The sequence below is a fragment of the Cajanus cajan genome, chromosome 9, assembly GCF_000230855.2.
Source record: "Cajanus cajan strain Asha chromosome 9, NIPB_CcT2T_4, whole genome shotgun sequence".
Lineage (NCBI taxonomy): Eukaryota > Viridiplantae > Streptophyta > Magnoliopsida > Fabales > Fabaceae > Cajanus > Cajanus cajan.
Window position 1 is genome coordinate 22439433 of NC_138525.1, and position 16634 is coordinate 22456066.

Consider the following 16634-nt stretch of genomic DNA (forward strand, 5'->3'; position numbering starts at 1 on the left):
TTTGTTAAGGAACCCCCCTCGAGTAGCTCCGATTAGAAGCGTAATAAAAGTTTATTGTTATCCCTCAAAGGTGGTTTTTCAACACTCCATACTCATAAGGACCCAAAAAAGGAGAGCTATGGAATCCTTAGAGGAGAGAAACCGTGAACTGAATGAAGAGCTTAGGCAGCTCAAAGAACAAATGGCACAGATGTGCGAAACTATTAACAAACTCTAGCACGATGATCATAGTGCTAGTCACCTAGGTGACGCTTCCAAGGACCATCTGAACGTCTTGGAAGAGAGATTGAGAGCTATGGAGAGTCATAGTTTTCTATCCCCAAGAAGCCGCGGAGATGTACTTGGTGCAAGATAGTCAATTCCTGGCCAAATTCAAAAGCCCCAACTTCCAAAAGTACACCAGGTCCAATTATCCCAAGAGACATCTAACAATGTACTGCCAAAAGATTTTTGCCCACGTAAACAACGAAAAGCTCCTGATACATTGTTTTCAGAAAAGCTTATCGGACGTGGCCCTCAACTAGTACATGTAGTTGGAAGGAGGAAATATTCAAACATGGAAGTAGCTCGCCGACGCTTTCCTTCATTGGTATAAGTACAATATTGATCTCGTCCCTGACAAATCCGACTTACAAGGTTTGATCAAGAAAGGGGATGAACCTTTCAGAACCTACGCATAGAGGTGGAGAGAGTTAGCTGCACAAGTAGAGCCCTCGCTCTTCGACAAAGAGATGGTGATGCTCTTTATCAACTCTTTAAGTGGACCCTATTATGATAAGATGATAGGGAACACCTCGACCCTGTTTGTCGACATAGTTACCATAGGCGAAAGGGTCGAACAAGGCTTGAATTGCAGGAGAATAGGAAAGGCGCCGACGAGCTACGACTCCAAGAAGTCCTACGAGAAGAAGAAGGAAGAAGGAGTCAACATTGTTACCATAGCTACTTTCCTCCTAAAGAATCAAGGTGCATCCCAATCTTAATCGTGGAAAGAGAAGGCGGTTGATAAGATTCCTACCACCTATGCGGAGCTGTTGCCTTAACTTTTGGAAGCCTTGATGCTGGTGCGAATTTCGTCGCTGAAAAGATTCAGCCCCCCTTCCCTGCATGGTACAATCTTGAGGAGGGGTGTGGCTATCACTCTGGTTCTCCGGGACATTCTGTGGAGCGATGCAAGGCCTTGCAACTTTGAGTACAGGGGCCTATAAATGCTGAGTGGTTGAAATTTGACACCAACATACCTAGTATCGACAAGCAACCGCTCCCCAAGCATGAGGATTAAAGGCCTTGAGATGGTGTTTTTAGAAGGCTGCCGGAATAGGGGTTTTCGATAGGGATTTGTTTTTGCTGTCACGTTTTTTTGTTTTGTTGTCTTTTCACCCACAACTCTTGCCCGAGGTTGTGGGTTTCCATAATAAAAGGGCATGTGATGATTTCATTTTTTTAATAATAAAGCACGTTGTTTCAATAAACTTTGTCTACCCTCTTTCCTCTTCTTTTCTTTTTCTCTTTTTCACTTTCCATGCATTAAAACTCTAAACCTAAATACAGAACCTAAAGGAAGTAAACATGACTAGAGGAAACAAAGCTAAAATAAATCCAAACTTGTGTGATGCACCACTCGAACATGAGGAGAATCTGTCCCTCGAAATACAAAGGCTAATGGACCAAGAGAACCGAATAATCCAACCTTACCAAAAGGAGATCGAGAAGATTAATTTGGGGGAAGGAGAAAACAAGAAGGAGATATCGATTGACACAAAAATCAAGAAAGAAATGAGGAATCGTTTGATCGACCTCCTAAAGGAATACGTCAACATTTTTGTTTGGTCCTACCATGACATGCCAGGGTTGGACGGTGAAATAGTCGACACAAATTGCCCATAAAAGATGCGATTCCTCCTATAAAACAAAAGCTCCAAAGAATCAAGCCCGAATGGTCCCTCAAAGTAAAGGAAGAAATCAAAAAACAGTTAGATGCCGAATTCTTGATGGTATCTCAATACCTTGAGTGGCTTGCAAACATAGTGCCCATGTTGAAGAAAAATGGGAAGGTGTGAGTCTGTGTGGACTATCGAGATCTAAATCGAGCCAGTCCTAAATACGACTTCCCATTGCCACACATTGATGCACTCGTGGATAATACATCCACGAATTCTATTTTCTCATTCATGGACAAATATTTGGGATACAACAGATCAAAATGGTTGTTGAGGATCGCGAGAAGACCTCTTTCGTCACTCCCTGGGGCACCTTCTGTTATCAGGTGATGTCATTCGGTTTGAGAAATGCTGGAGCAACTTATCAAAGGGCGATGGTGACTCTATTCCATGACATGATTCATAAGGAAGTGGAAGTGTATGTAGATGACATGATTACCAAGTCAAAAAGTGAAAATGATCATCTTGTTCACCTAAGAAAATTACTTAATCGACTCCGCAAGTACAAATTGAAGCTAAACCCTACTAAATGTACCTTCGGAGTACGATCAGCAAAGCTCCTTGGATTCATTGTCAATGAAAAGGGGATAAAGGTGGATCCAGATAAAGCCAAAGCCATCATAGAGATGTCACCCCCAAAGACAGAAAAGGAGGTCAGAGGATTTCTTGGAAGGGTGAATTACATAGCTCGTTTCATATCTCAATTGACTGATACATGCACTCCCATCTTCAAGCTATTTCGAAAGAGTCAACCAATTGAATGGAATGAGGAATGCCAAATCCCCTTTGATAAGATCAAACAATGTCTCACAAATCCACCGATATTGATGCCTCCTATCGAAGGGAATCCTCTCGTTCTATATCTCACGGTCTTGGAGGATTCCATGGGGTGTATGTTGGGTTAACGATGTGAGACTAGCGGCCATGAAAAAGCTATATATTTCCTGAGCAAGAAGTTTACCGATTACGAGGCTCGATATTTGCCTTTGGAAAAGACATGTTGCTCTTTGGTATGGACCGACCAACGGCTAAGACAATACCACCTAGTTGATATCCAAAATGGACCCTATTAAGTATCTACTTGAGAAGCCTGTACTCGTCGGGAGAGTCGCCAGGTGGCAAGTATTGCTATTAGATTACGACATCATCTACATCTCACAAAAGGCAATCAAAGGTAGTGTCCTGGTCGACTACCTAACGAGTGGACCAACTAAGGAAGAACACGTGATGAAGGATGATTTCCATGACGAGGAAATTTTGGCCTTGTAAAACGATACAGGAAAACAAAGTCAAAAAGAATCATGGTCCATATTCTTCGACGGAGCCTCGAATCTAATGGGGCACGAAATAGGCGCCATATTGATGTCGTCCCAAGGAAAACATATCCTAGTGACGGCAAAATTGGACTTCGAATGCACTAACAACATGGCTGAATATGAAGCTTGCATATTAGGCTTATAGGCTGCCCTCGACAACAGTATCACCAAACTAGAAGTCTACGGTGATTTAGCTTTGGTGATACATTAGTTAAGGGACGAATAGGAAACGAGAAACCACAAATTAATCCCCTACCGAGCATATATACAGGACTTGATATCCCAGTTTAAATTTGTCAACTTTAAGCATACCCCGAGAGAAGGGAACCAGTTAGAAGACGCCCTGGCCACATTATCCTTCATGTTTGCCATAAAAGAGGTATACAAAATGCCAGTCATCAGGATCAGACGACATGAGACACAAGCTCATTGTTGTATGCTGGAAGAAAAGGATGATGGAAACCCTTGGCATTTTGACATCCAACTATATATCAAAGAGGGGAAATATCCAGTTAGGGCATCTGATAATGATAAAAAGACAATTAGATGAAGGGTTGTCGGATTCACACTACATGAAGGCATCCTATACAAGAAAAGCTTTGACTCGATCCTATTGAGGTGCGTAGGTCAAGAGGAATCCCAATCCCTAATGAAGGAAATCCATGAGGGAACTTTCAGCACCCATGTGACAAGTTAAGTCATGGCTAGAAAGATTATGAGGGCAGGATATTTTTGGTCAACCATGGAAAAAGACTGTATCTCATATGCCAAAAAATGTCGCAAAGGCCAGATATATGCTGACAACATCCAAGTCCCACCAAGTGAGCTCAATGTAATGGCCTCACCTTGGCTTTTCTCAATGTGGGGCATGGATGTTATTGAACCCATTGAACCCAAGGCCTCGAATTGACACAGATTCATTCTCGTAGTTATAGACTACTTCACCAAATGGGTCGAAGCCATGTCCTATGCACATGTAACCTGTAAAGTATTAGTCTGTTTTGTCAGAAAGAACATAATATGCCAATACGGAATACTTGACAAAATCATAACAGATAATGGGTCCAACCTCAACAATAAAATGATGACTGAATTGTGTAATTCCTTCAAAATTTAACATCATAATTCCTCCCCTTATAAACCAAAGATGAATGAAGTGGTCGAAGCGGCCAATAAAAAAACATTAAAAAGATTTTCCAGAAAATGGTCATTACATACAAAGATTGGCACGAGATGCTACCCTTCGCCTTGCACAAATATAGAACATTTATTCGAACATCAATCGGCACCACACCTTTCTCCTTAGTGTACGGGATGGAGGCAGTACTAGCCATTAAAGTGAAAAATTTCCTTCTTTAAGGTTACTCATAGAGGCAAAGCTCCCTGAGGTCGAGTGGGTGCAAACTAAATTCGATTAGCTAAATCTCATTGAAGAGAAAAGGCTGGATGCTATTTTCCATGGACAAACTTATCAAAGGAGGATCAAGAGAGCCTTTGATAAGAAGGTTCAACAACGACCGTTTGAGGAGGGGGACCTAGTACTCAAGAAGCTTCTACCAGCACAAAAGGATAAGATTGGGAAGTGGATGCCAAATTACGAGGGTCCATATGTGGTCAAGCGAGCTTTCTCTGCGGGGGCTTTGATCCTCACCAACATGGATGGTGAAGAACATGCTTACCTAGTAAACTCTAATGCCGTGAAGAAGTTCTATGCTTAAACGCAATTGTCAATAAAAAAAATGAATGATGACGAATGAAAAGCAATAAGCATTTGGAGCAAAGACCGATGGACAATCTATATAACCTATCAGCTGATAAAAATATGTCAAGGCCAAGAAATCCAAGAGGTGATATTTTAAAAGAACCAGGAGGAATGAGATGATCTTAAAGACCTTTTCATATGCTTGTACATATAGTAGTCTCTTTGTATAGGTTTATTTTTGCCTTTGTATTTGTGAGGCACTTTATTTCATTTTATTATTCATTGTATAATATTTCTAGGGTAGGTTACTTGGGAATTTAGACTCCATTTAACCTAACCTTGAAGTACACTCATTTTCTATTTTTTCAGTAGTAGAAGTGGGGTGGCATTTAGCAATGCTTGAGGGTATGACTAGTAATTGGGCCAAAATTGGACCTAGGCAAAATTTTATATATTGGACTCATTTTGCTCCTAATTTTTCACAGATTTGATTTAGCCAGGTCTCATCCTTTTTGGATGAACCTAACTAAACCAAATCAAACATTTTTTAAATAATCAAAGTGAGAAAAATGGACCTTTGGCCGCCCACCTTGCCTAGTCTCCTTTCTTTGGTCGAATTGCTCTTCTCTTCTCAAAGCTTTGAGAAGCTTGTGCTACAAGCTTCTCGTTAGCTTGCTTCCCAAGCAAGCTAAGTGAAAAGCTTGTTCCACAAGCGTCTTAACTAGCTTGGGCGATCAAGCCAACCAAACCATGGTTCTTAGTGAACCATGGTTAAGGTAGCTTGCTCCCTAAGTTACCTCCTTCTATATATTTGTAATTTTTACCTTGTAGCTCACTTTTGATGAATGAACTTCAGAATTTTCACAAAATTCTCTCTTCAACTTTTGATGCTTGGTTTCTCAAGCTTCTTCAACTTTAAGAAGTGGCTGAACCTCTCTAAGTGCTTCTCCACCATTGAAGGTTTCTTCAAGGTGTTTTCAAGCATCAAACCGAGTCTCCTCAAGAGTTAAAAGGTCTTGGACGAATTGGATTTGGATGAACATCAATCTTCATCAAGTTCATTCCATCATCAGCCCTTGGGGAAAATTGACCAGTAAGTTGGAGCGGTGCTGATCAGACAACAAGGAGGTTGCTTAACTTCGCTTCCTAAAGTCATGGTTGCTTAGGCACAAACACCGGCCAACCTCAGCCAGCCTTTGTTTTTTTGATTCCTTTGTAATCCTTCTTTAAAACTTTTTTACTTGCAATAAAGATACCATTTTTTTCATTTCTCTTGACCCGTGGCTTAAATGACGTGTTTTGTTATTAAAAGAGGATTAAAACAGGCCAACAAAAGGAAGTTAAATAAATAAAACGATCTCGTACAAGCTCTGAAAAACAAGTGGAAATCAAAACAAAAATCCATAAAAAAAAACGAGAGAAAGAAAAGAGGACGTGATTAAAGGAGTAGGGGAAAGTCACCCGATAACAATAAACACCAAAAAAGCTTACCGTGTACGTATGGCATACAAAAGGCACGTATTCAAAAAGAAACGATTTTTCACATCTAAAAAAGGGTTATCTAAAAAAGGGGCAATAGAATATAAATAATTCCCAAGTCATGTATGCATCAATAATAAAAGGTTCGAACCCGGGAACGAGCCCACACACAAAGAAAAAAATCCCCATGACAATGACGAGATCAGATAGCTTGACGGGGTCAAAGCGAACCCATGATGACCAGTCATCAACAAAAGAACGATTACAACCCTAAGCAGAAGACCCTTGGAGAGGGTACAAAGAATACTCACGCACAAAAAGAAGAAGAAGAAGCGGATGTGTGACACCCTCTACCCCAACATGCATATACAACATATTCTTGGGTTAAATAAAATCTTTAGAATTAAAATAATGGTTCCATTAACATAATAGTAGAGAAATCACATTCATAAACTTAAAACATGGTCAAATGTGGAATTTATAGAAAAATGAAACATGATTTTTTCAAAAACAAAATAACAATAATGAAATCCTAAACTAAGCCTAGCTATGCCCCGATGTCACATATCCTATCAGAGCATGCCCAACTGAAGCCTAAGCCTCATCACCAACATCCTCGTGTTGATGATCACCTGTAACACAATTTAAAAACATACAAAGATCAACAAGGGAGTGAGAAACATCTCACTCGATTTCAGGTGTAAAAATAACAGTTAGGCAACACACACAAATCATAACCAGCACATTCATAGCTACACATTAATCAGGTGCAAATACAAATTATACATACAATAGTAACACATGCACAATCATTCATCCACTACAAGAAAAAATGTTATTATCTACGGAATATTACCTACGGAATTTTTTCCATAGGTAATATTTAGTTATCTACGGAATATTACCTACGAAACTTTTTTCGTAGGTAATTTTTAGTTATCTACGGAATATTACCTACGGAATTTTTTCTGTAGGTAATGTCTGGTTATCTACGGAATATTACCTACGGAATTTTTTTCGTAGGTAATTTTTAGTTACCTACGGAATTTTTTCCGTAGGTAATTTTTAGTTATCTACGGAATTTTTTCCGTAGGTAATTTTTAGTTACCTATGAAATTTTTTCCGTAGATAATGTTTACTTAACTACGAAATATTACCTACAGAATTTTTTCCGTAGGTAATATTTAAGATTTTCTACAGAATTTTTTATTATATATATTTTTTTCTTTTAATACAATGTAGAAACGAAATGCGTATATTATTTTTCTTAATATTTTAAAGTTTAATATTAGTAATAATTTATTTTATTTTTTTAAAAAATTGTATTAAAGTATGTAAATAGAATACGAATTTATCTTTCAATAAACTTATAAATTTTACTTTATTATATAAATCAACAAGTTTAATATTTAAAAAGAAATAAAATTTTATATAATTTTAATATATTATAGTAAATTTAATATAATAATAATAATTATTATTATTATTATTTTTATTCAAATAGATCTATTTTTAAGTGTAATATAAGTTTTGTTTTTTAAATAACTTGTAGCGTATGCTTTTAAACTAAATAGATTATAATAAAAAATAAATATTATTAAAAATTATCAATTTAAATTTTTTATTTTTATAAATTAATGATGATAAAAAATAACATACTAATATTTGGTTTTAAATTTGATATGAAAATATTATATTATAATTAGATAAGATTTTAAATTAGTTTTTATTAATGGTTGATAATTAGAAAAAAAAACAAGAATAAATATATTTTTTTGAATTTTATATCTTAAATTCAAGATGAATAAATATATTAAGTTAATTAATTAATAATTTATTTAAAATGTTAAATTTTAGTTACCTACGAAATTTTTTCGTAGGTAATAGTTACTACCTATGGAATTTTGAAATGTTAAATTTTAATTTATAAAAATAATATTTTAAAAGAGAAGGGTTATAATAACACCAGTGTAATAATAAGAGTTATTTACAATGTTAAAATTTAATTTATAAAAATAAAATTTTAAATGTGAATTTTATAAATTCAACCGTTAGAATGAAAGTTTTTTACTCTTAGCTCATATATACAAAATTTTATATTAATTCAAGATTACTTGATATTTCATTCTTGTAAAACAAAATTGACGTAATATATACATTTCAAAATATACTAAAATATGAACTCTTTGATTACCTTCAAGTTGTTGTTCAATTTTAACAAAATTTGATATAAACATATAAAGTGATATGAACTTTCGATCTAACGGTTGGATTTACAAAATTCATATTTAATATAAAGTTATTGAGCGGTGTAATACTTAGTAAAAATTACACTGGTGTTATTATAGCCCTTATCATTTTAAAATATATAAATTATTATTTAAACTTTTAAATTTATAATAAATAATTTAAATTCTATCATAATATTAATTTTAAATATAAATAAGTAAATTGTTAATTATACAAGTAAGTATATATATATATATATATATATATATATATAAAGATTAATTAAATATAATATAATTATTATTATTGGTAATATAATTATTATATATATTTTTATATTTTTATAGCGGTCTGGACATACCAAAATGAAAGGGATTCAAAAATAGTATAAGTATGAGATTGTATAATTGAGAATGACTTAAATGAATTAATTTGTACTATTTATACCGATAACATTCATTAGCTTTTCTGTAGCCCATTTCATCAGAACTTCACAGTTAAGCGTGCTTGAGCTGGAGTAGTACAAGGATGGGTGACCTTCTGGGAAGTTTCCCAGAAAATGTGCTGTAAGGACAAAACACGTTAAAAAGTGAAGTGTCATGAAATAGCATCCTTGAGAGGCCAAATATGAGGGTTGTTACATTAATAAATTTATTAAAATTAAAAAAAAAATTCGTAGTTAACGTTACCTACGGAATTTTCCGTAGGTAACGTTACCTACAGAAAATTCTGTAGGTAACATTACTTACAGAAAATTCTGTAGGTAACGTTACCTACGGAATTTTCCGTAGGTAAATTCCGTAGGTAACGTTACCTACGGAAAATTTCGTAGGTAACGTTATCTACGAGCTTATTACCTACAGATTTTTTTCCGTAGGTAATTAACAGTTACCTACGGATTTTTAGCATTATCTACGGATTTCTTCCGTAGATAATGCTGATTTTTCTTGTAGTGATCATGCAATGATGTCATGGACTCGACTCATAAATGCATGCATGTGGTTAGGGGAAACCATAGTATCTAGTTAGTTTTTAGGCTTCCTTTCCATCATGTTTAACTTCTGTATCAATGAAGTTAGAGGTAAAAAGTTTTTTGTTGATGTCCACCTTCTCATTCTAAAAAAATGTTATACCACCACTCCTACCATTTTTATCTACTACCAATATGCATTTAAATTTGAGTGACATACAAAGAGCTTCAACTGAGGTAATTCGACCAAGCTAGTGCTAAAAATTAATAGCTTAAGTAGCTCGCACTTTGCTTTCCAACCAAAATAGTTAGTGAAGGCATCATCTGTCAGTGGAGCTAATTCAACTAAGTTAGGGCTAAAAATTATGAATTTAATTTGCTCACATTTTTCTTTTCAACCAAACTAGTTCATTAAGGTGTCACCAGCTAGCTAAGCTAATTTGATTGAGCTAGCTCTAAAATTTACAATTAAACTAACTAACATATTGCGTCGATTGTTTTCCATCGTTCACAGCCTCAGCATGACTCAATGATTGTATTTGGGTTAGTTATTTCCAAGTTTTTTGTAACCTCAATACAACTCAATGATCGTATAAGGATAAATTATTTTCAAGTTGTTCATAACTTCAACACGACACAATGGTCATACTAGAATCGGTTATTTTTTACATTCGTAACCTCAACATGACTCATTGATCGTACTAGGATTGATTATTTTTTAGTTGTTCATAACCTCAACACAACTCAATGCTCACACTAGAGTCGATTATTTATGAGTCTTTCACAACCCAACCTGACTCAATGATCATACTACGGTTAGTTATTTTCAAGTCGTTTGCAACCTCAACACAACTCAATGATCATACTAAAGTCAACTATTTTTGAGTCATTTGCAACATCAACATGACTAAATGGTCTTACTAAGGTCAATCATTTTTTATTCATTTGCAACCTCAACACGAATCAATGGTCGTACTAGGGTTGGTTATTTCAGAGTCGTTTACAACCCATCATGACTTAATCATTATACAAGGGTCAGCTATTTTTTATTTGTTTGCAACCTCAACATGATTCAATGATCGTATTAGGGTTGGTTATTTTTAAGTCGTTCTCAACCTCAATACGACTCAATGATCGTACTAGGATCGATTATTTCTATGTCATTTGCAACTTTAACACGACTCAATAGTCATATTAGGGTTGATTATATATGACATAACAGAAAAATGATAATATAAAGTACCTCTGAGCCTTTATTTAATGAACAAATGCAAAATTGAAAATACAAAAAACTGAACATAAATAAATAAGTGTAAAAATAAAAAAAATATTGATAAGATGAAGAATCAAATAGTTGTTGGTGATCAATTGTAGTAAGTCCTAAGATATGCCAAATTCCATGTTTAGGGAAAGTTCCTCTATCCTATGTCTCTATATAATACGCCATTTTACAAATGACCTCTTGTACTTCTCTACTTTACCTTATCTACCCTCTTATATGCATCCTCATTCTCCCTTCTCATTGTCATCAATTCCTCTATCAATAGTGTAACACCCCAGCAACCCGCATGTAGATATTGTCCGCTTTGGCCGCAGCCCTCACGGTTTTGCTTCTGGCAATGGCACGCATGCCACCCCAAAACGCGTCCACACAAGGAAGGTATCCACACCCATATATATGGCATGCTTCGTTCTCCTTCCTAACCGATGTGGGACTTCACAATCCACCCCCCTCAAGGGAGTCCAGCGCCCTCGCTGGCACACCGGCCCGGGTCCCGGCTCTGATACCAAATGTAACAGCCCAGCAACCCGCATGTGGATATTGTCCGCTTTGGTCGCAGCCCTCACGGTTTTGCTTCTGGCAATGGCACTCATGCCATATATATGGGTGTGGATACCTTCCTTGTGTGGACGCATTTTGGGGTGGCATGCGTGCCATTGCCAGAAGCAAAACCGTGAGGACTGCGACCAAAGCGGACAATATGCACATGCGGGTTGCTGGGGTGTTACGTTTGGTATCAGAGCCGGGACCCGGGCCGGTGTGCCAGCGAGGGCGCTGGACTCCCATGAGGGGGGTGGATTGTGAAGTCCCACATCGGTTAGGAAGGAGAACGAAGCATGCCATATATATGGGTGTGGATACCTTCCTTGTGTGGACGCGTTTTGGGGTGCCATGAGTGCCATTGCCAGAAGCAAAACCGTGAGGGCTGCGGCCAAAGCGGACAATATCCACATGCGGGTTGCTGGGGTGTTACATTTGGTATCAGAGCCTGGACCCGGGCTGGTGTGCCAGCGAGGGCGCTGGACTCCCTTGAGGGGGGTGGATTGTGAAGTCCCACATCGATTAGGAAGGAGAACGAAGCATGCCATATATATGGGTGTGGATACCTTCCTTGTGTGGACGCGTTTTGGGGTGGCATGCGTGCCATTGCCAGAAGCAAAACCGTGAGGGCTGCGGCCAAAGCGGACAATATCCACATGCGGGTTGCTGGGCTGTTACAAATAGCTCAATAAAAGGATTCATCGCTCCATGATTGGTTTGATGTCTCACCATTTTTTCAGTCCAAATACAGGATTCTCAAAGCTCTTATTTAAGGGTTTGGAAGTTTAAAGTTTACTAGGCCCCATAGTCGATGCCAAAATATTTCGATCATAAAGATGATCTTGTCATTGAAGCACCTAATAGTTCTTTTTTCTCTATCTTTTTGGTGTGTTTAGCTTCTTCGATGAATACCTACCTCTTCTAGAAGCATCTCCTTCTTTTTTAACCTAGCAGTAGGGCCTCCTAGCCCTAATTTTTTGGCCAATTTCTAAATCTTTGATCTCAACATTTTTTTGATCACGTCAGTGATTATTGTATTCTATGTATATTGCACATACTTATCTTATCAGGTAGTGGTTTATATCATTTGTCTAAAGTAGTGGTTTATATCATTTGTCTAAAGTTATGGTTGAGTTATTGTAATTGGCGAGATAGATCGGTTAGCTATCCTCCTATGGCAAGCTCGATCGACATTTAGATAACATAACAAGGTCAGTCAACTCAAACTTATAAGAACGTGATTGGTCGACCTTCATTCTATGAGAGAAAAATAACAAATAAACAATTTATAAGATAAAAAATTAAAAATTTAATAATTTATTGTGATAATTCAAAAATCAAACCAATCAAATTGAATTGATTCAATTTATAAGATTTCTCCGTATTAAATTTTTTTCTAAAACTAAATCAATTCAACTCGTAAATATTTGTACTAACTAATTTTTTGAATTTTTTTTACAAGTTTTTGCAAGTTAAATTTGAATTTCGAGCCATTTATATTATGCTAAAATGACCTAATTTAATTTATACTCAAATTTTTAGCTTTAAAAAAATCAACTACAGTTTAAAAAAAATTCTTTAATCATTTTCTTTTGAAATCATATACGTCTAATAGTGTATAAAAAGGTATAGAGCTTAAATATATATAACAATGTAAAGCTTTTTCAAACCCTTCATTAACCATAAATTTATACATGAAATAAAAGTTAATATTTTTTTAATAATGATCTAAAAAAATTTACTTACAATATTTTCTAATCGGTAGACTTTTATGAAAAGTTTAACTCTGAACCAAAAGTAAAAATCGTTTGTAGCATAGGTGGCACAACTTGTTAAGTCACTTCTTTCTTATTAGTTAAATTTTGATATTAAATATAATTTTTTTATATTTTATATCTTTTTTTACGGGAACTTGTGCTGGAATTGTATAGGTAGTCAAGAAAAGTCAAACTGGTATGACATCTCTTTAAATCCTTATTTAATATGCTTAATATGGTGATACCCTTGAGTGTACCAATATTTTTTAAAAAAATCTTAAAAGAGATTAGTGATTAAATCATAGTGATATCTTGTCTTAATTTAGATTTTTATCTAAAAAATCATTTTTACTTTTACATAATATTACTTTCGATTCTAATTATATATGAACAGTATAAGACAAATCATCAAGATAAAAAAATAATTACATTTATTAATTTTAGTTAATTCTATCATGAATTTTAATTATATTTTTTATATAACTTTTGTTTTAAGTGGTTATTATATTTAATATTACTCATAAGTAGATGAATAAAAATTAAAGTTAGCAATTAATAAGTATAAAAAAAATATCTTTAAATAATTTTAAAAATTAATAATTGTTATTTATGTTTTAGATTAAAGAAAAAAGAATTTGTTTTAATTATAATTAAAAGAAGATGTAATATTTTTTTGATGATCTTAAATTCAGGCTGAGAATTTAGCCACGTGCTGGACTATTTGTGTCCGTACAATAAATATCATCTGACCCTACCGCCTCCCTTTCCCATACGTGAGTCGTGACTCGTAAACCCTATCATTTGGATTTGGCCACGTGCCCAGTGCCCACACTATTTTTACGCTCTTATCGATCAACACGTTTAATAGAGTTTCAAAGTGAAAACCCTTGAACACCTTCATCTCATCATACTCTCGTATCATACCCCCTTACTATATAATATATAACACATTCCGCCGTCAATAGTTCCAACCCAAATTAACCAACCCACAAACCCCTATATATATAAACACATAATCACCCTAAAATATTGTAACATACACCCTCACCATCAAACATGGTGAAACCTGGTGCTGGTGTTGATCATTCTTCTAGTGATCACTCATCGTCATCACCATCATCATGTTCCACTAATAGCAACAATAATAATAGTAGGAATAGTAGTAATTGCAAGATGTACAAAGGTGTGAGGAAGAGAAAATGGGGCAAATGGGTTTCCGAAATTAGGCTTCCCAATAGCCGTGAGAGAATATGGTTGGGCTCTTACGACACCCAAGAGAAAGCTGCTAGGGCCTTCGACGCTGCGCTTTACTGCCTACGTGGCAAAAACGCCGCTTTCAATTTCCCCGACACACCTCAAACGTTTGAGGACACCAATGTGGTCGTCGTGTCTCACCATTCTCGTCTTTCCCCACAAGAGATTCAAGAGGTTGCTGCCAAGTTCGCAAACAACGTTAACGATGACCCTCCTCAAGATCAAGAACCGTCGTTGGATTTGGAGTCACAACGAAGTGAGAGCACCTTGTTCAATAACAGTGTTTGTGAGCAAGTGGACCAAGTCCAAGGGGAATGGGACACCACGTTTTGGAACATGTTGGATGACTTGAATGGTGGGTTCTTGTGCCCCACACAAGCTCCACTGCTTTTTCAGGATCAAATTCAAGGTGATGATTATGGTTATTATGATCATGATGCTTTTTCTAACCATTCATTCCTTTGGAGTTGGAACTTTTGATGATTATTTCACCTATGACCTCCTCTTGGCCTTTCTATTATGATTTTTTTGTAGCCATTTATACATGGCGGTTATTAATTATAATAGTTAGGCTATGAGTGAATTCACCTTATATTATCATCCCATAAATGTTATGGAAAGTGGCCCCGTTTTTATTGCCATCTTTCTGTTCTGTTGAGTTTATTAGAGCTAGCTAGTTTTATTTTTCTTTAATATATCCATAAGAACCGAATATGCTTGTAAAGGAGTTTACAATACTTGGTGAACTTGTTGAATCAAATAAACTAGCTAGTTTATATCATCATGCGATAAATAAATTTTATTTTTATTAGTTTGGATACAAAAATTTACATTATTCAAATAAGATAATGTACATAAATTTATATTTACAATTTTCATTAGCAAGAGACTTTTTTTGGATAATGACTAAAAATAAAATTATAAAAATTTAGATTTAAAATTGACAATAACAAATATCAAAACATGTATGTGCGAACCTGATGCAAAACCATATTTATTTTAAAATAGTCAAATAAAAAAAATACTAAAGAGATTAGCACTTGCTAGTACAGTAACCCATATATTACCGATTTTTCTCTTTTGTTTTTGTGATAAAATTTCTAATAGTTTAATTTCAACTGTATATTTGTCAATCTTATGTATTGTGCATAAATTTATTCTGAGATGTGGTTTTCCTCTTTTATTTTTATAATTAAGTCTTATAATGTTTATGTGCTCACTAAACACAATAAATGTGTAAATTCGAATTTAATCCAGTAGCTCATTTAGCTAGTTCATTTTCTATACGAATATCGCGATAACATGATTGGAATTCCCTAGAGCTTGCTTAAAACTTCTTTGTATCTAAAAATAAATATAATTTGGTGATCACTTGCGACTGAATTTAATAAACTTAACAACTCTTGCATATTTATTATTGATTTTTTTATAATATGCAGGAGGTATATAAATTATGAAAAAGTACACATGTATATTTTCAGTTACTTAAAAAGTAAAAATGAAATAAAGTCTATCTTTGTAATAAAGTAATTTGTTTTAATAATAAAATATTTTTTAACCATTCAAATTATGTATCTGCTCTATAAGAAAAAAATATTGATTCACTGTGAAATAGTAGTATTTCCTCTGACTTATTTGATTAATTACTAAGTTTTTTTTCTCTATTATCGGATGTGAAACATTTATAATATTTGAGCTGAGTTCCTATAATATTTCACTTGGTACAGGAATACTTGGTCTTATTTGTTTACTGTTTTCAAAAAAAAAAAAAATTTGTTTATTCCTTGAATATATTTAAGAATGTTGGGAGTCTCTTACAGGAAGAAAACTTGTACTTTAGGTATTTTAATACGGGAGCCTTAATTTGTTATGTTCATATATTTTTAGTCGCAACTTTTTGTACCACAACACAACAACTTAAGCAAAATCTTTTGTATTGAAGGTTTCACTTACGAATTTAAGGATGTTGAATTTATAATTTATAATTATATATTCATATTAATGTTATTATCTTATGTTATATATATATTATTTTGATTTTGATGAGAACTTTGATTTAGAATATGTATGAAGATTTTATGCTTTCCATAAATCTAGGCACTAGTTATGGTAATGCCTTCAAGGGTTACACATATATCTTATGCCCTTAATTTGTATTTAAAACT

General features: G+C 34.8%; 2 protein-coding genes across 2 annotated transcripts; both read left to right on the forward strand.

The window, feature by feature from the left end:
* Positions 1–4459: 4459 nt before the first annotated feature.
* Positions 4460–4974, forward strand: LOC145952016 (uncharacterized). The gene is made up of 2 exons (XM_083064237.1): positions 4460–4579; positions 4675–4974. Exons 1-2 carry the CDS (start codon positions 4460–4462, stop codon positions 4972–4974), a joined length of 420 nt encoding a protein of 139 aa, XP_082920363.1.
* A 9152-nt stretch (positions 4975–14126) lies between these two features.
* On the forward strand, positions 14127–15250 carry LOC109818091 (ethylene-responsive transcription factor ERF018). The gene has a single exon (XM_020383492.3). It carries the CDS (start codon positions 14272–14274, stop codon positions 14947–14949), a length of 678 nt encoding a protein of 225 aa, XP_020239081.1. The 5' UTR covers positions 14127–14271; the 3' UTR covers positions 14950–15250.
* The last annotated feature ends 1384 nt before the right edge of the window (positions 15251–16634 follow it).